At 43.1% G+C, this 19989-nt stretch overlaps 1 protein-coding gene across 4 annotated transcripts; it reads right to left on the reverse strand.

Annotated features, from left to right (window-relative positions):
* Window positions 1-1843: 1843 nt before the first annotated feature.
* TCP11 (t-complex 11) lies at window positions 1844-16890 on the reverse strand. 4 transcript variants are annotated; one of them, XM_063097364.1, is made up of 9 exons: window positions 16761-16890; window positions 13926-14037; window positions 11388-11508; window positions 5515-5735; window positions 4626-4762; window positions 3985-4202; window positions 3714-3895; window positions 2796-2959; window positions 1844-2076 (listed from the first exon to the last, which is right to left on the reverse strand). In XM_063097364.1, exons 1-9 carry the CDS (start codon window positions 16882-16884, stop codon window positions 1844-1846), a joined length of 1512 nt encoding a protein of 503 aa, XP_062953434.1. In that variant the 5' UTR covers window positions 16885-16890. The 4 variants fall into 4 exon arrangements, with proteins under 4 accessions (XP_062953434.1, XP_062953432.1, XP_062953435.1 ...); XM_063097362.1 differs by having other exon boundaries at window positions 13926-14022; window positions 16761-16884; XM_063097365.1 differs by lacking the exon at window positions 16761-16890 and having other exon boundaries at window positions 1844-1878; window positions 13926-13987.
* Between the last annotated feature and the right edge of the window lie 3099 nt (window positions 16891-19989).

A 19989-nucleotide genomic window follows, 5' to 3' on the forward strand; every position in this document is an offset into this window, starting at 1 on the left:
CACATTTAAAATACAAACATACATTAAAAATGTTTTAAAATTCCTTCAAACCAGTGGGCAGGATTAAGTGGAGCCACCTTTCCTTGTTTATGGACAGGATCCCTGTCTCCTCCATGTGGAAGTGCAGGAAAATCAACTCAAAATTTCTATAAATTGATTACTCTGGATTTTAACTATGAAGTACAAAGCAACGTTTTATTGTCAGCCCAGCGTCTGCACCCAGTGACCAGGCAGTCTTCTTCACAGGAATCCCTTCAGAGCACTTTTGCCTCGAAGATAATGAGGCTCCCAAAATGTGGATTTTTAAAAAATTCAAATTAATAGTTGTGAATCAGAGACTCCAACTAGACAAGCCTCACTTTTTATTAAACATAACACTTTCTCTGGGCTTTCCCATCCTGAAGCTGTCTAGTTACAAGATTGGAAACTTAATGATCCAGGCCCTCCCGCTTTTCTGGTCATAGTAAAAATCACACTCTATTGACCTAGCTCTGTCACCCATCTAGAATCTACCCTCTAAAAAAAAGGAAAACAATTAGGAGGAAAACCTGGACCTAACGGAACTCAAATCCCCCTTCTGTTGTTCTCCATAGATTAAGTGTGTTATATTCTGCTCAATTTCCATTTTCTCTTGTTCATTACAAAAAAGGACTAAATTAGAATTGAACACTTGTCTCACTTTAGCCTGGTCTGCTGCAGTCAGCCTGAAAATGATGGGTTGGATCTCTATAATCTTAGGAGACAAGCCCAGGTCCTCCCTAGAACATCTCTCATTTGTGTTGCCAGCGAGAGCTCACAACCACAACTGCCCAGACTGGAAGTGGGAAGAAGGATGGAGGCTGTTCCACCTCTGAACACCCATATCACCTCTATCAGGAAGAACAGGGGTGTTCTAGGCTTAGAGATGAAAGATCAGAGGCCGGCCCGTGGCTCACTCGGTAGAGTGCGGTGCTGATAACACCAAGGCCACGGGTTCGGATCCTATATAGGGATGGCCAGTTTGCTCACTGGCTGAGCGTGGTGCTGACAATACCAAGCCAAGGGTTGAGATCCCCTTACCGGTCATCTTTTAAAAAAAAAAGAGAGAGATGAAAGGTCAGGACCAGGGAATCAACTTAATCCAAGTCAGTCACTGACCTAACTGTCCAAGGCTGAACTCTGACAATGTGAGAGAAAAAGATCCCATGAACACTGAAATCTGTCCTTCACAGAATGCTTGCTTACAGCCAACATCCATTTCTACCCTGCCCATAGCTCATAGACTGCTTCAGACTATACAAGAGAAGAGGAAGCTGGGGGTTCTTACTATTCCTTGACTTCTTGTTGTATCATCTGAAACCTTCAGGGGAATTTGGTCATGAAAATGAGCTTACTAAATTCTTTCAACCAGGTCCTCTCCTGAGCTGAACTGGACAAAATAAAGGCTTCAGAGAAGCCCTTATGCTTACATTTTGGATAATTCCACAGAGTTCTCAGAGCCCTCAGAGAAATGCTTTTACCCTTAAAGAAAATAACTCTAGCACCTGGGTGTTTTGGCTGTTCACCTCTGCGTGTCAAACAGTGCACACAGCCAGAGAAAGGAAAACAGAGGGCTGTGGTTCGGGGCTGGCCTCAGCGGCAGCACAGGAAGACTAAAGGTTACCTTGCAGTTCAGAAGTTTATTAGTGAATGAGTTTGGGCCAGTTGGTGTTTACATGCTTGATCACTATAGCCCTGGTGTACTGGCTGTGGGGGTGAGTGGGCGTAGGGGCTCACTGCTCTGCTGGTCACTGGAGATGTCTCCCCAGGAAGATGATGGGCCCCTCTCCTGGGTCCAAGGTGCCAAGGCTCTGAGCTGGTACTATCAGAGAGACTCCACTTTTGTTTCCAGTGCCTGGGCTGGGGAGATGAGGGTTTTTAGGATTGCAGTGTAGTAGGGGCCAAACACTTGCTTATTGTGATGTGTCAGGCTGACAAACTTTTGGCCCAGTTCCGCCAGCTCTGCCTCAATGAGAGTAAGGCCTCCAGGGAGGTCTAACAGAGACTGCTGCACACCAAGAACCAAACAACATTTGAGAAACAAGTGGATCCGCTGATCTGTGAGCATGAAAAAAACAATGAGAAAGGAAAGGGAAAACAGATTTCAGGGAGAAATGCTGCCCCTAAACTCTACTTACCCACATTCTAAGTTAGCTGAGATATTCACCAATCTGCCCACTCACCTATAGATAAGGAAATTTGTTTTGTTTGGGAAGAGGGCTGCTATCTAGCTCTCAAGGACAAAAACAAAGAAAAAACTAGTGGGGTAGTAAATTTCTGATAATTCAAATGATTGCTTATGTAGCCATCAGTTAGAGTATTTGACATAACAGGAAGATCTTAGTCTGATCCTTCAGATGGCTGTGGTTAGGGGCAAGCTGGCCAGGTACATGGCCTCCATTCCAACATGGGGGTGGGGAGTCCCTACTATGGGAAAATGTCCTCCAGCCTAATTTAACATCAGTTTCTTGTTGGGGGTGAGTGGGTGGGTGTCAAATGTCTTGGATTGCAGTCAGAGAGTGACCAGCAGGCTAGGGTGACTTAACCAGGTTGGTGGGATAGTATACCACACTGGGTCTAAATCTTCCTTAAAACCATAAAGTTAGTCTTTAAACTCAAAGGGATATATTTTCAATTCAGCATTTTGAAAAAACTAAAGGCTAAACAGTGACTAGCCCAGTGACCATACCTTTCATTGTTATGGTTCAGTAACTGATTTCCAGGGTTGGGATCTATCTCTCCCCACAACGTTCTCACCACACCACAGGGATGCTCACCAATGACACTGCGGACACAGTTCTCTTTCTTGGCAATGTTCTGGAGCTGTCCTATCAGAGATGTTGTGTTGTCACTACTCAAAGCAGCAAGGCCCATATTCTTGAGGCTTTGATGGATTTCCTGAGACACTTGTTCACTCACAGTCACCATAGCCTCCTCAGGTCTAGACCATGAAAAAGAGTAAGCTGGCACCCACCGGGCACCCCTGGCACAGGCCCAGAGCCCAGGAAACTCCACATCAGAAGCCAGCCATCCTCCCTCCCCTCAACCCATGGCCCCTGGTAGGCAGGAGGGCCCAGTGGGTAGGTACAGTATCTTCACTGTTACCCTCAAGATATCAACTATCCTCTATATACGATACCACATTCTACTTCTCAGAAAACAAGATAAACTATAAAATTAATTATAAAAAGGGTTTAGTTCTGCCCTTGGATCCACTCAGCATTCTCCAGTCCCATGGATTTTATTTTTACATATATATTTTTAAGACTTTCTTGGACATTTTCCATGGTCATTTGTCCTACCTCACTAATTACAATTACAAACATGGCCTTCTGATTCCTCCTTTTCTTTTGGTATGACGGCCTACACACAGTGATGTTCAGTCAATATTGCTGACTTACTGACTGGCCAACTCCTGGACATACATAATAATGCCAGCCTACTGTCATTCACTCAGCTAGATAATACTCCTTTGTAGCAAACTATCATCCCCACTATCCTTTCTGTGAGAAAGTTTTATTTTTCTTTGCCACAAGCCTTAAAATCACATATGGAAAGAAATCAACAATCGTTGTGGATGGTTCCAAAGGGCCTTTCCATGGTTTGTGGTGGAGAGTAAGCAATTGTTCATTGCCTGCCTATGTCCTAAGTACCATACATCATCTTTCACTCTAAAAGAGACCTATGCAGCTCACCTGGAGTTAAATCCCCCCATAAGGGATTTGGTTATGCGTTTCAGTTTATCGACAAACTGGGGTGAGCCAAACAAAACACTGCCAGAGAAACTACTGGCCACTAGCAAGACTGAGGCCAGCATGGTTAACTGCTGCAACTGGGATTCCAGCTCCTGCAGCCGGGTTCTGTCCATCAGCAGGGTCTGGGAAGCAGGGAAGAGTGGACTGTCAGAAGAGGGTCCTGATGGAAGCCCTGCATACAAAACAAGGCAATGCCCCCCTACATTCCTACCTCAGGGAACTCTTCATTTTCAGGGTCCCAAAGAAGGAGATTTAGGAAGCCCTGGGACAGCACCATTGTAGGGTTGAGGGGTTCTGTGTTGTTGACTACTTCGTTTGGAGAGGGGCCGGCCACACTGGAGGAGTCTGGAGTGTCAGAACAAGTTGAAGGTGATGTGGTGAGGTCTGCTGCTGCTTGGGTCAGCCATTTGGTGGTGTGATCCAGGAGGCCTAGCACAGGGAAGGAAGTGTGTACGCATCCTCAGTGTCTACTGCTGATGCTTCAAGACCAAGGTTCCAAGAACCTTGGTTCCTGGCCAATAAATAAATGCTTTGGGGATCTTTCTGCCATAGATAAATGTTCCTTCTTCCTCTCCTTACCTGAGAAAAAAATTTCCTATTCCTAAAAAAAGGCAGAATATTCTCTAACATCATAAAAGTCAGATCCAGGGCCGAGCCCGTGGCGCACTCAGGAGAGTGCGGCGCTGAGAGCGCGGCGACACTCCCGCCGCGGGTTCGGATCCTATATAGGAATGGCCGGTGCACTCACTGGCTGAGTGCCGGTCACGAAAAAGACAAAGTAAATAAATAAATAAATAAAAGTCAGATCCAAGCTCACATCTTCTCCCTCCTGCTCTCATGTTATGTACATACTAGGCTGCTTATTGAGGAGCTCCTGGAATTTAGCCCGTTCACACTGGATGGAATGTTCTTGCAGGTGGGGTTGAAGGCTCTGGATAGTGTAGTTCACCATGTCCATTTTCATCAGGCCCAGAACCTGGAAGATCCCTCTGACACAGGGGGAAACAGAATATTTACACTATGAAAGGAAATCTAGTAAGCAGGAAACATACAAAGGAGTTACTAAATCACTAGAGTTAGGAGAGGCCTTAAAACTTAGACCTACCTCCTACATTTACAAAAGATGACTTATGATCCAGGACCCAAAGCCCAGAGTGAGTTAGTGGCAGAACTGGAAACAGATAAGTCTCTGGACCTTGAAGCCTCTTGTCTAGATCTCTTTCACTATGATCATTCTGTTGTTTCTTAAAAAGGGTAGTCAGTAGAAGGAAATACACCAGCATGTTAACTTCTCTTTGGGAAGTGGGATTATAGTTGATGCTGTTTCTGACTCATTGGGCCAATCGCCTCTTTTTTTTTTTTTTTAAATTTTTAGGTCTTAGTTCCTATAGCTATGAAATAGAAATAACTTCCCATCCCTGTCCCCTCATACTGTGTCAACTGGGATGAGAGAAAACCTAGGAAAGGTATGTTTTAACTCCTTGGAACAAAGAATTATGTGTTCTAATGTCTTATGGTAGCATGTTATAGAGGAGGGCCTAATCAATCTAAGGATAACCAAAAGGTCCTCCAAGACCATCTTTGGGAAAGAAAACCCAGTAGGCCAGAAAGGAGAAAAGTATTAGTCAGGTCTTCATTAGGGAAGAGCCAGTCAAGACAATGGCTATGATCCAGTGTCTGGCCCAGCTTTTCAGCCCAGGAGCTGCGACTGGTTTCAGGGGGTAGTAATCAAGTTTCACACCTCAGTAACCGAACAGGGTCAGTAATGTTCTCTAGTTTCTGCACTGCTTCATCTCGAACTGGTGCACACAGCAAAGTCATCAGGTTGAGAATGTACTTAGAGAGATAAGGGACATCCAGGGCCCCATATTCTGCTTTCTGCTTGAGGAAGTCCATGTCCAGAGCTTCTTCGACCTCACTTCTTAGGCGGTTCTGGCGTGGTAACAGCAGTGATAGCAAGATCTGCCCAGGAGAGAAAGTCAAAGAAGGAGTTGCAAGCTGTATTAGTGAAAGACATCCCAGCCTATCTCTTTAAAGGAGGAAGAATTTGGTCCCTAAATTTCCTGTAGAATATTATTTATCTTTGTTTAGGGGCCAATGATAAGTCTTAAGGAGATCAATTATAACAATAGTATATAATTTTCCAGGTAGAATGAGATAGATTAATAAAGTCAAAAAGTATGGTGAAAGAAGTGTAAGGTAAGCAAATATAAAATATACACCATGAGATGGGAATGAGGTACTCAATTTAAAATGGCAGGCATTTTTGAGATTATTTTTACTTCAAAGGGCAAGGATGGAAGAGGCAAAGGAGCTATTGTGAGTCACTTGAAATAGCCTATTAACAGGGACTCTCTTATTTATCTCTGTGCCTCTGTAACACACAGAATATGGTGGGGGTACAGGATGGGGTTCAATGAATATTTGTTTAATTGAATGGAATACTGTGTTGTCATAGCAAGTTCCCAAATATTTAGCTTCATGTTAAACAGATAAAATGAAAGTTGCTCCATACTACCTATTTTAATTGGTAAGCTACACCAGTCACCAATTTGGAGCTTCTCAACTACAAATCTACCCTTCAGTGCCTACTCTGTGAAAATAGAGCGTGGCCCTTGAAATATTTTTCCTTTGCTAGGTGGCACAAAGTTAAGTTTTGTCAGTAGACCATGCTAAAGAGATATTGCAAGAGGAAGGCTTCCTTCCTGGATCTGGTATGCTCCTCTCAGCAAGCTCCTGCATTGTGGACACTTCTCTTTATTCAAATTACTGTGTGGCGCGTGCGCGCACACACACACACACACAAAAAAAAAAAAACTGGGGGGGGGAGAAGATTTAACAACCACAATTACTTGAAGTTGATACGACAAGCAAACAGAAAGGACATTGTTGGGGGGGGGGAGGGAGAAGGAAGGGAGGTTTTGGTGATGGGGAGCAATAATCAGCCACAATGTATATCGACAAAATAAAATTAAAAAAAAAAAACAAATTACTGTGTGGTTTCTGTCTCTTGATTGTACCCTGACTGATAAGAAAAATTGGTACTCAAAAATTGAACTCAAATGGTTGTACGTCTATTAGATCTGATGAACAGGAAATAGCAAGAACTTCAGATGCCTTAGAAAGATATGTAAACTAGAGGACAGCAGATAATCCACACAAAAATTCAGGGGCCTGTAACCTCAGTGAAATTTCAAGAGTTGCAGTAGTCTGGAGCTTGTCAAGCTATCTCCTCCATGATGAAAGACAACTGCTGTACCTCAAACTACCTTTCATGAAAAAAGTGCACAACACTTGGTAGCCCTTTTTGGATTTTCAAGGCAGCGTATACCACATTTGAGTTTGCTGCCCGGACACTCATCTAGAATCACTCATAAGATTACCAAGTTCAAGTTGGTCCTAGAGCAAGAGTAGGCTCTGCAGCAAGTTCAGACTGGGTTACAAGTTGCTTTACCATTTGGGCCTTATGATCCATCAGATCCAATGATACTTGAAGTGTTCATGGCAAATAAGGATGCTGTACAGAGTGTCTTGCAAGCACTAAGAGGAGAATCACAACACAGACCCCTAGGATTTTGGAGCAAATATATGTTCTCTCTGCAGATAACTATTCACCTTTTGAGAAACAGCTTCTGGCTTACTACTGGGCCTCAGTAGAAAGTAAGCACCTCACCATAGGACACTGGGTAACCACGTGGCCTAAGCTTCCCAGTGGGAACCAGCTGTTGTCTAACTTACCTAGCCATAAGATTGAACACACACAATAGCGATCTGTTATCTAATGAAAATGGCCTGTAAGAAACCAAGCATATACTGGTATAGGACAGATACATAGAACAGAATAGAAAATATAAATAGAATAGAAAGTCCACAAATAAAACCTGGGCAAATGGCCAAATGATTTTGAACAATAATGCCAACACCATTTAATGGGGAAAGGACACTCTTTTCACCAAATGGTGCTGGGAAAACTGGATATCCGCATGCAAGGGAATAAAGTTGGAACTTCACTTTTACCATACAAAAAAATTAATTCAAAATGGATCAAAGACCTTAACATAAGAGCTAACATTGCCAAACTGTTAGAACAAAACATAGGGGTAAATATTCATGATCTTGGATTTGGCAACATATGATACCAAAAGCACAAGAAACCAAAAAAAAAAAACTAGGTAAATTGGACTTCATCAAAATCAAAACCTTTGTACACCAAAGGACACTATCAAGAAAATGAAAAGACTGCCTACAGAATGGTAGAAAATATTTGCAAGTCATATACCTGACAAGGGTATAGTATCCAGAATACATATATAAGTAACTCTCATAATTCAACAACAAAAAGACAAACCACACAATTTAAAAATGGGCAAAGGACTTGAGTAAACATTTTTTCAGAGAAGATGCACAAATGGCCAACAAGCACATGAACAGATGGCCAACACCACTAGTCATTAGGGAAATGCAAGTCAAAACCACAATGAGATATCACTTCACATACATTAGGATGGTTATTATCAAAAAAAGGAAAATAGCAAGTGACAGCAAGGATGTGGAGAAACTGGAACCCTGGTACGCTGCTGGTAGGATTGTAAAATGGTGCGGCTGCTGTCGAAAAGTATGGTGGTTCCTCAAAAAGTTAAATATAGAATTATCATATGATTCAGCAGTTCCACTTCTAGGTATATACCCAAAAGAAATGAAAGCAGGGACTCAAATAGATTCTTGTACACCAATGTTCATAGCAGCATTGTTGACAATTGCCAAAAGACAGAAAAAACCCACATGTCCACCAAAAGATGAATGGATAAACAAAAGTGGTCTACAAACAGGAACCAAATTCTGATATATGCTACAACACGGATGAACTTTGAAAACATTATGTTAAGTGAAATAAGCCCAATACAAAAGGACAAATATTGCATAATTCCACTTACATGAGGTAACTACAGTAGTCAAATTCATAGAGACAGAAAATACAAGAGAGGTTACCAGGTGCCGGAGGAAGAGAGAAAGGGAAATTATTGTTTAATGGGTACAGAGTTTCTGCTTGAGGAGATAAAGTTCTGGAAGTGAACAGTGATGATGGTTGAGCAACACTGTGAATGTACTTAATGCCACTGAATTAACATTTAAACATGGTAAATTTTGTGTTATGCATATTTTACCACAATAAAAAAATCCTAAAAAAACCAAACTAAGGCCCTGCTATGGCCCATTTCCCAGGGAAGATCAGCCAGCCACCTGGTGGCAGATGATTTCATTGGACCTCTTCCACTGTGAAGTGGTAGAAATTTATCCTCACTAGGATAGTCAAATATTCTGGACATGAATTTGTCTTCCCTATCTGCAATGCTTCTGTGAGCACCAATATCCACGTACTCACAGAATACCTTATCCACTGTCCTGGGTCACAGTGTACCTCTCAGCATTGCATCTGATCACAGAACTCATTTCACAGCAAACGAAATGCAGCAATGGGATAACTGGTCTGACCAAATACCCTCACTGAGAATCAGCTGGCCTAACTGAAAAGTGGAATTGCTTGTTGAAGACTCAGTTACAACCTTAGTTGAGCAACAATACCTGAAAAGAAACGGTTCTGTCTTATAGGATTTAATACATGCTTTGAATCAAAGACCGTTCTATAGTGCTGTCCTCCAAAAGCAGTATACATGGGCCCAGGAATCAAGGGGTAGAAGTAGGACTGGTTCTTCTAATAACCCACTTGCAGGATTTTTGTTTCCCATACTGCTAACTTAGAGCTCTACCGATTTGGGGGAAATACTTGCACTGGTTCCAATGGATTAGAAGATGAAACTGCCACTTGGCCATTTTGGACTCCTCATACCACTGAATCAACAGGGTAGAAAGGTGTTACTCTAGTGCTCGTGTAATCGATCCTGAGTACCAAGGAGAAACTGGATTGCTGCCATACAATGGAGGCAAGAAGTACTATGCCTGGAACCCAGGAAATTCTGAGGCAACCCAACCAGCTGAGGTTCTGAATGAGGACAAGGGAAATATAGAATGAATAGTGGAAGAAGGAAGCCGAGACATCAACTATGGCTGTATGACCAATTACAGAAACAAGGACTACAAATTTTCTTTTTGCTGATTATCAGTATGTTCATTTGTATAAGCTAACCATTTTATTCTTCTTCCTCCTTCTTTTCCTATTATTTTACGTACAGGTTGTTAGCCATTAAATTCACAATTTAGCCTTTAGGAAACAGAATATTCGTGGAACTGTGACTCAATCTGAGGAGCAGCCAGCAATGGATACACTAACTGCTTGGATCACATGTCTCTTCATTTGCGGGAAGGATGAGAACTCATGAGACAGATACCTATATATTATTAGGTAGAAATAGAGTTCTTTTCAGGAATTCAAATGTGTGTTGAAGGTTGAAGGGTGCATATCGAAGCTGAATAGCCAAAGGGGTGGACTGTGCCATCTATCAATTTATTGCCTCTCAGCTCCAAATTCATCCTTCTTTTCTACACTCTGTGAAAATGGAGATAAGTCCTTTAAATATCTCTCCTTTACCAGATGGCACAATTTTAAGCTTCATCTGTAGAGGGTATAATTATTTAGTTTTTTGTGCTGCGTAATATATTGCCATCAACTTAGTGGCTTAAAACAACACATATATATTTATTATCTCACAGTTTCCATGCATCAGGAGTCCGGGCACAGTTTAGCTGGGTCCTCTATTCGGGGTCATATAAGGCTGCAATCTGGGCTGCATTCTCATTTGCATTGTGACTGGGGAAGATTGTTTCCAAGCTAACTCAGATTGTTGGCAGAATTCATTGCCTTACAGCTGTTTGCTTGAGGGCTCCAGATTCTTATTGGCTGTTGGCTAGATGCAGATTCTACAGGCCATCTGCAGTTCCTTGCCAGTTGGCCCTCTCCATAGCCAATTCACAACATAGCTGTTTGCTTCTTCAAGGCCAGCAGGAGAATCACTCCCTCCAGTCTGCTAAGATGGAGTCTTATATCATGAAATGTAATTACAGGAGTAATATCCCATCACCTTTGCCATATTCTATAGGTTAGAAGTAAGTTGCAGGTCTCACCCACACTGAAGGGGAGATTATATAAGGCTGCGGATTGTTATGGGTCACCTTAAGGTATGTCCACCACACACAGAAAGACATTGCTGAAGGCAAGAGCTTTCCTTCCTGGTTCTGGTGTGCTAAACTGGCAGGCTCCTGCAGTAAACGCACCTTCACCAGCACCCAGTTCCTGCAGCATGAGTGGCTTCTCCAGTGCACAATGGTCAGCAACCTCCTCTGGCACAGCCATGCCCTCTCAAGTGAGATTCTTAAGTGTTCTCTCTCAGACCCAGGGGTATGATGATGCTCCTTATACCAGGATTCTTTAGAGTTCTCTCTAATTCTTACTAGCCAAGCCCTCATTTCTCTAATTCCGTGTTATAATTGTGTTTATTAAAACTTCTCTGTTCAAATTACTGTGTGACTTATGTCTACTTATTAGACTCTGACTGATTCATGGGCCATGTTCGGTTAGGATTTGCTAGTCACTGACATTTCAATGACCTGGGGATGTCTAGGAACATTACATCTACAAATGGAAGGTTGGTCACTCACCTCTTTAATTTCTTTCAGAAGTTCAAGAGCACAACTGAAGTCAGGGGGAGTAGCTGACAGTTGCTCTTTAAGATGGTCCCAAAAGGAATTGTGCATTGTCTCCTTGACCTTGCCTTCCAGACTGTAAGAGGATTAAATGAGCAAATTATTCTCTCTCCCCAAAAACTGTTACAGGGTCATAATCTCCTAAGCCCCAAATGGCATTTGAGACGGTAAGACCATTATACTGACAGGGAAAGGCCAGGGACTGTGTTTAGACTGCAGCAGAGTTGAACAAGCTAGAGTAATACTTGGATTTCAAGAGCATCAGCAATTCTGATCATGATGTCACTCTCCTTTAAAGTCCTTTGGGGACTCCCTATCACCAGCAGGATAAATGGCTTATGTGACCTTCCATGATATTGCTCTGCCTCTCTTCCCAGAATATTTCCTCCTACCTCACAACACCTTGTACTCAACCACACCAACCTACATGTAAGGAATACACCATGTTCTACTACCACTCTGTGCCTCCGACATGTTGTTTCCTCTGCCTGGAGCATCCTTTCCCATCCAGACCACATAGAAAGCAGCTATTCATCCTCTAAGACTCAAGTCTTTGTAGGCAAAATCTTTCTCCATAGGCAAATCTTTCCTGACCCTCCTTAGGCAGCCAAGCACTCTCAATAAACTCTATACATACAGCCATGAGTGAAATTGTCAGTCTCATCAGCGGTTTTCTGTTATTTAACTGTCTTCTCTACAAAAGCCTCTTGACAGCAAAGACAGTGTCTTATTTACCTATATCTATCCCCAGCACCCAGTATTTTGCCTGCCACATAATGAGGACTCATAAATGCCTGGTGAATGGATGCCTGAACATCGGATTTCTCTTAGGAACCTACAACTGTAATTAACATCATCCTATGAGCCTACGGTAAAACCAACTGCCAATAATGAGTAACCTCAGACTCTACTTCAGCCTTTTTCCTGACATACTTGGAAACCCAGCATGGAATAGTACTATTTCCCAGGTTCCATTTCTCCCTCTCTTGTTCCCTCTGTCAGCCACCCCCCACTAACTCCCTTGCTACCACCCTTTAGCAGACATTCACTCTCCCAGTTTCACTTTTCTCTCTTCCCTGCCAGCAACAAACACATACAACGGTACTTCAGAAAGTTTGTGGAAAAACAGAATTAAAAGATAATACAACTCTTTCCACAAACTTTTTGAAGTACCCTTGTATAAGTAGTGAGAGAGATGCTAGGAGATCTCAATTTTGGTCAAAACCCATTCCAAGAGAAGCAATGCCTGGCAGGGACACCTGCTGGCACCAAGCAAGAGCAAATAAAAGGAGTATGAAGACCAGGGGAGCAACCTGGGACAGAGAAAGTCATGTTAGTCAGAGACTCCCTGAAGAGGCCAAATAACAAAAGCATTTAAGGATGTAAACTAATCATAAGTTGCCATTATTTATCTGTCTATTGGTGAGAAATTAGAATGGCTTTAAAATGTAAAATCTGACACTGAAATTTACCCACTTAATTGCCAATAAACCAGCAGAGCCAATTCAATTTATACTTATTAAATGGTTCTTATTTATTTACTGCAATGTCAGTATAACTAAGAATAAAAATAAAGCTTGATGGGATGGGGAAGAGTTACTTACCAACAGAGTTCATCAGATATTGATTCTTAAACTGATTTATGAAGCCAAGAAACAAACAAACAAACAAACAAGAGTTGAAAACATCACTATCAGAAAATCTTTTTATCTGAGGCTACTTAAAAGAGTAACTGACAGGAGCTATGTGGTAGGGAGCTGGTAAGATGCCCCAAAGACCTCTGCTTCCTGATAAGTCACATCCTTGTGTAATCCCCTCCTCCTGCATGAAGGCAGGGTTCATAGTGACTCGCTTCTGGCAAACAGAATGTAGCAGAGGCAATGGGATGTCCCTTCTGATACTAGGTAACAAAAAGACTGTGGTTTCTGTCTTTGACACCATCTCTCATAGTCTTACTCTCTTGCTCTCTCACTCTGAGGGAAGCCAGCTGCCACGTTACGTGCTGCCCCTGTAGGTCTGGATGGCAAAGAACTGAGGGAGGCTCTGGTCAAGAGTCAACGGATTGACTTTAATCTCATAAGAGACTTTGAGCCAGAGGCACACAGTTAAGCCATGTCCATGTTTCTGACCCACAGAAACTGTGACATAATGCATGTTATTTTAAGTGTTAAATTTTGGAGTAATATGTTTTACAGCAATACATAGCTACTACAGGATATTTCCTCCAAGCCCATCAGAGAAGATCTGAAATCCACCCTGTTTATTTCAATGATTGCTGCTCTGGTTTATTCACTGGCTAAATAACATTTGCTTCTTGACCCTCTGATACTAATAATTACAACTTATTACTTTTCCATTTAAGTTGTTGAGACCCCTCAAATTCAAGTACTGATTGTATTATTAAATAAAAATGCCTTGAATCTGTTCAAAAGACATTGGTGCTAAGTACCTATGCCAGGACGAGCAAAATGAAGAAAGTAGAACAGCCCGTACCTGCTTGAAGTTAAAATCTTCTTTTCCATGTGGAAATCATGATTCATTACAATCTTGTTGCTCAGCTTGGAAACTTCATTAACTTTCTCTGTCAGACCTGTGATAGAAGGAACTTAGGGTGGACACAGTGAACCCATACAAATCTGAATTCCTATTTTACTCAGAGATTCACTTAACCTAGTAGGCCCCAAATTTAGATTCATCAAACTGATCTTACACAGACTCATTCAACCATTCTAGTCATTTATGTTTCCTGAACTCTCTGCCCCATGACGGTGCTAAAAACTCTTAAGAGTCTCCAGTATGGGGGAAGGGAAGACAAAGAAGCTAGTTTATAAAAAATTTTTTTCTCTTAAAAAGTAAAATCATAATTAAAGCAGCAAAGAAACAATAATTTGTGATTTGCAAAAGTAAACATTTATCTAAGGGTATTAAGAGTCCACTATCCTCTTCCTACCTGTGATGCTACTACACATGATGATAGAAAGCTACATTGTCTCTACAGATAATTCTCAGATGTTACTAAATAGTGTCAAAGTCATTTGGTCTTCCAAAGCAGTAGTTCCCAGATTTTAGGATTTCACAGACATAATACAATTTCCAAGATTTTCAGCAACTGATAACAACTTGCCGGCTTTTTATTTTGCCAGGTATGAGCAGTGAAACAAGCAAATAAAAAACTACACTACCACCACCAAAATCATTTCACAAAAGAAAGGATTATTTAACCTATAAAAAAGCAAAGAAAATATTTTGTAAAAATAAAGAGCAGTCCTTTAAATTGAATCAAATTAGCTTTAGAAAAACTCATTACATTATCTTTATAATCTCATTTCACTAAATATTGCTAAGAATTTTGTCAGAGACCAGCTCCAGCATTTGGCCACCACTGTTCCTAGTACTGAGGTAGAGTACAGCTGATAGCATTCTCACATAATAGGTATATACGGTAGTTGTAATGATTACTTGGTAAATAAAATGAAATTGCAGACAATAAATCATATTTTATTACTCTCTTCCAAGGAAGCTTCATAATTTGTTCACAAAAAAATACCTGGCTCCAAGATGTGGAAGGGGCATAGGTGAACTAAGATTGGCCATGAGTTGGTAATTGTTGAAGGTGGGTGATAAATAAAGGGGGTTCACTATATTAGTTGCTCTACTTTTATAAATGTGGAATTTTCTATAGTAAAAAGACTTTACAATATAAAAGGGAAAAATAAAGTTATTGTAGAAAAAAGGTTACATAAGAGAATGCCCTTATTCTTAGAAAGATGCATGATAAAGTATTCAGAGGTAAAGTAATGACTCTAACTTTCAGGAAAAAAGCAGGGAAAGAAAAAAAGCAATATGGCAGAATATTAACAAGCAGGCATTCACTGTTTCCTTTTATTTTACTTTTCAACAAATCTGAAATATACCAAAATAAAAAGTTAAGGGGAAAAGGTGACTATAGACCTTTATCAAAAAAGCACCGAGTCCCTGCTTAGGTAAACATAAACCTTAAGTGGATGGTTGAAGTTCCCTTTATTACTGCAGCCTCTCTGAAGTCTTTAATTCCAGCTAAAATGGCAAAACAGAATCAAATATGTACATAGACTCACCGCTAATTCGCGAATGCTAAATGAAAACTAAGAGAAAAATCTTCAAAGGGAGATTGAGCTATAGTAGCTTATTGAAGGACTGATGGAAATATTATAAACAGAAACACTTTGCAAGTACAAGTCTAAGTTTATAGCCTGCCTTGAAAGACTGTTCTGTTGCTCAAAAGTAACACAGCACTAAGCAACACCAGAACAGCTCTAAAATTCAGGAAAGAGGAGGGCTCAAAGACAAATCAGAGATGAAATGTAACTAAAATAAGGTTTAAAAAATCCAAATCCCAAGGACAAATAAATTTTTAAGAAAGTAACTTAACAGAGTCAGCCTAACATGAAATTTAAAAAAAAAATTTTTTTAAGGAATTTGGTTATTCATTTTACCGAGTTATTTTACCTACGGATTCACTTAAATAGCCACCTCAAGAACTTAAACTATATTTACAAAAAAATCGACTTTCACCCCACATCACGTTCGTGTCTGTTGAACATGCCCCAATAGGCCGTTTGGGTGCCATTTTGTTAACCAGCAGCGACCCCATGTGGCCACAGGAGAAACAAAACTAACTCAATTTAGCAGAAGAGCCTCGAACTAATTTCTTGCATTTCAATCTTCAAGAATTTTAGGTGGAATTTTAGCATGTGAACAGCTCTTCAGATTGATGACTGGTTAAGTCCTCTGGAGGGTCTTATAAGAGAACAGCAGCTACCACGAAGTGTAGAACAGACCTCGTGCTCCCATACGCACACACAAGATCATCCGCTACAGTACAGAGCTAAAGAATGTGGGCCCAGGGCAGGATTACCACTTGAGTCAGCAAAGCACCGAGAAAACACAATTCCCGGCTGGGATCATTTGGGTTCCTTAAAATCAAGTCCAGATATCTGCCATTTTCCATCGGCAAATTCAAAATACAATACAACGATGGCTTTGAACCAACTCAGCCTCAAATCTTGTCAGATTCAAGTAATCACGCTTGGCTCACTTCTTTCTCCAGAATCAAAAACTTTGAAGACCTCTGGTCAACAGGGGGCCTAGGACCTGTAAGTGAAGACTGGGGTGCGGGCAAATAAGGCGAAGGGCAAACAAAAGAGGGAGAAGGTGAAGAGAGAAAACATGGGGGCTGAGGGGTCTGCGGGCCCCCGTAACGGAGCTGGCGCCCCGAGCAGTCGGTTCCCAACTGACCCCACGCTAAGCACCCCGAGGGGGCCACGGGGACGGCCCGGCTGGACCTACGAGGAGGGTGGTCCTTGGGGCTGCTCATGTCTTCCTGGGTCGGTCCTGATGTTTGGAGCGGACAGGGCCCGCTCTCTGCATCGCCAGGGGCCTTCGCGGGTACTTGGTCCCGGACGTCCGGCATTTTGCTGATGGTATCTGGGTTGGGGAGAGATGGCGCGCTGTTGGCATCGGGGAAGGGGGCTCCCCAACTGCCAAAGGGGGCCCTACCCCCATCGCGCCCGACCTGGGAGCAGGGGGAGGGTGGGCCGCGGCTTCGGGGTCTCTCGGGGAACAGACAGGAGCCAGGGAGCCTGGAGGAGTGGGAGTCGGAAATCAGAGACACCGACGAGACAGCTGCGACCAGAGAAGCCCGGCGCGGGGCGGGCGGCGCCGGGCAGGCCCCTCCCTCCGCCGCAGGCCGCCCCTCGCCCCGGACGCCCGCCCAGGCGCGGGCAGCAGGGGGCGCCGGGCCCAGCCGCTCACCTCCTCTTCCCCGCCGCGGGCCGCCCACTCTGCAGTGGGCTCCGGCGGTCTCGTGGCCTCGCCGCCCGGGCCGTACCACCGCGGCGGGGGCGGAGGCGACGCGGGAGCACTCGGTGGGAGAGTCCAGGATTTGAAAACAAACCGCCGCCGTCTCCCGGGGCAACGGGGCGGGGCACGTGCCGGCTGGAAGCGCCGGCGCAGCTCGTGCTCCGTCGTCAGCGCGAGGCTCCGGAGTCGAGGGGCTGTCCTTGTCAGCTCCCGCCCCCCTCGAAAAAGATCCCCCGGAACTACTGAGGGAGGGAAGGGGCGCGCGTGGTGGTTTTTCGTCAGCCTGTTCATACAGCCCGGGAAGCAGGGAAGCACAGCCGGGAGGGTGTCTCTTTAGCGCGTCCTCGGCACAGGCACAGCGGAGAGGCGGGACCGGGGCCATTCGCCCAGGCTGCGGATGTGCGAAGCGAGGACCCTGGCGGGGGCTGGCAGCGGAGCCCTCCGTGAGGGCTGGAAGGCTGGCTAGTTCCCGGCGCTTCCAGCTGGATTCCTGGCCCGGGGGCCCGTCTGGGATCCCCGGGGCTGGCCTTCTGCTCCTTGGCTCTAGGTCACTGGCCTCACGAGTCTGAGTCTGCTCTGTCGCCCGGGAGTGATGTCGGACTTGGAGTATACCCCTCTCCCCCGACCATCCCTGTAGTTTGGGGAGGAAATGAAAAGGAAGGAAGTTTCCACTCCACATGCTCCCATCCCTCTTTATTACAGTGACTTGATTTCTTACTAAAAAAGCTTACTTTTTAAAACTAAAAAGATAAAAGTATTACCTGTAAGAAACTGCCTTAACCAAGTTCTCGTGATAACCGTTACCGTGTTAGTATGGAGTGTGGATGTTTCTGGCACAACTCACAGGTTTTGAAAGGGAAAAATTATAAAGAGGCCGAAGAACATTACTTTAAAAAGTACATTCTACCCTGAGGCCCAGGCAGATACGAGGGGAATGGCCTAGTAAAGTTACTATTTATCCAGAGAGTATCTCAAACTAATACTGTGCACACTAAACCTGCCCCTTCCTCCTCCTCACCCTCTCCTGGTATTTCCTTCAGGGATGTCAGCTGTAAAGCAGGCTGGCCTTCACCCCGACCCACCGGAAGTGGAAGGAAGTTGCATGGTGACTTCAGTAAAGAGTTCAATGAAATACGATGCTTCATTATTACATACGGAGATATTTAGGCTGGGCTGCTGATTTTTCTTTAAAAACAAACAAAAAAATAGAATTCTGTTTGGGCATTTTTATTTCTGGGAGAAAGTTTCCAGAATAACACCAGTTTGTTTCCCCCACAAAAGTGATATTGCTGGAAAGCTCTCTTTACTGGTGCCTGAAATTCTTCTAGCAGTTTATTCCTATACATTAAATAGTCTCTTTAAGTGTCCTCTTAATATCCAAATTCTCTGGGAGGATCAGCAGGAAGAAACAGCAGAGCAGGAGCACACGGTGGTAAGGGGGAGGGAGGGACTGAAGTCAGAAGAGGAGGAAAAGATGGGGATAGCGGAGAAAGACAAAATTAGAGTTTTCCCAGGGTCAGCCCATGTACAGCATTTCATGATCTTTATCATTAATAGTTATCAGAACCAAGCAGGCAAAAGCTAGAGGTTGGGGGGAATAGAAAGATGAAGTCAGAGATACACCATTCTTCCCTCTGGGGTCTTAGTTAATAACTAATTTTTGTTTAATGGTTTACAAAATACTTTTACATTGCAAATGCATATGCTCTGCACACAACACTACCTATTCAGTAGGCAAGGCAGGTGTTATTTTAGACTATTTAATAGGTGAGCAAACTGGGAATCAGAGAAATTTCAGGGAGTCACCAAAAGTCACAAGGTAGGCAAGATCTTCACTCTCAATCATATACTTTTCTTAATTCACACCACCTCCCTGACTCTGGCTGAGAAGCCACATACATACACGCAAGAACATATAACCAACATATAACAGCATGGTAAGTACTAGGGCTGGGTATACAAACAAGAAGTGCTACTAGAGGTCAGAGAAAGGATGAGAGATCTCCAGGTGTTTCTCAGGATCCTACGGAAAATTCTGGAACTCATTTGGTCTTTGATGATGGGTCTCTTCTTGAGCCTGGCCTTCTCCCAACCTCAGAACCCTCTTTAAACTCTCCTAATGGGTGAAATTGGATTTTCTACATATGTCCGTTATTGAGCAGGAATGGCTCTCCTGGGTAACTTAACATCTTTACCCTATTCCAGAGCACGTACCTCAAGACAGATAAGGCAAGTACTCCTCAAGCAACCCAAGAACAGAAGTAAAAGCCCTGTTTCCTCTTACATTGAAGTAGGCCCCAAGCTATCCAGCCCACGTTTCCCTTTTTATACTAAGATATCATATGACTTTTATCTTCTAGTCATAATAAATCTATGTTTGTTTTAACACTAAAGTCTATTTTCGCTCCTCAAATCTTTGAGTAGAATTTCTGTTCCAGAAGGAAGGGCTTCCTATACTTGTTGGCACACTTCTGTGTACTCCTGCGGGTACCTACACCCCAGTTTGAGAAACAGTCTACGAGAATTTCTGGCCTGCAGCTGGAATTTTCCTACTCCTCAACCACTTCCTCACACATGTAAGCTTTAATCCAATCCCAACAGGATGATCTATTTCTATTTGGTAAATACTATTCTGTGCATACAACCCCACAAAAGCGAATTATACAGAAAATCAGTCTTGCCTACAAAGACATTCAGAAAGAGGGGTGGATAAAAA

The sequence above is a fragment of the Cynocephalus volans genome, chromosome 5, assembly GCF_027409185.1.
Source record: "Cynocephalus volans isolate mCynVol1 chromosome 5, mCynVol1.pri, whole genome shotgun sequence".
Classification (NCBI taxonomy): Eukaryota; Metazoa; Chordata; class Mammalia; order Dermoptera; family Cynocephalidae; genus Cynocephalus; species Cynocephalus volans.

Coding starts and splice junctions, on each gene's coding strand:
- TCP11 (XM_063097364.1), bottom strand. CDS start 16,884: ATGCCGGACGTCCGGGACCAAGTACCCGCGAAGGCCCCTGGCGATGCA. Junction 4,203..4,625: donor GCTCCTCAATAAGCAGCCTA/GTATGTACATAA, acceptor TCCCTGTGCTAG/GCCTCCTGGATCACACCACC. Junction 2,077..2,795: donor CTGTGTCCGCAGTGTCATTG/GTGAGCATCCCT, acceptor TCATGCTCACAG/ATCAGCGGATCCACTTGTTT.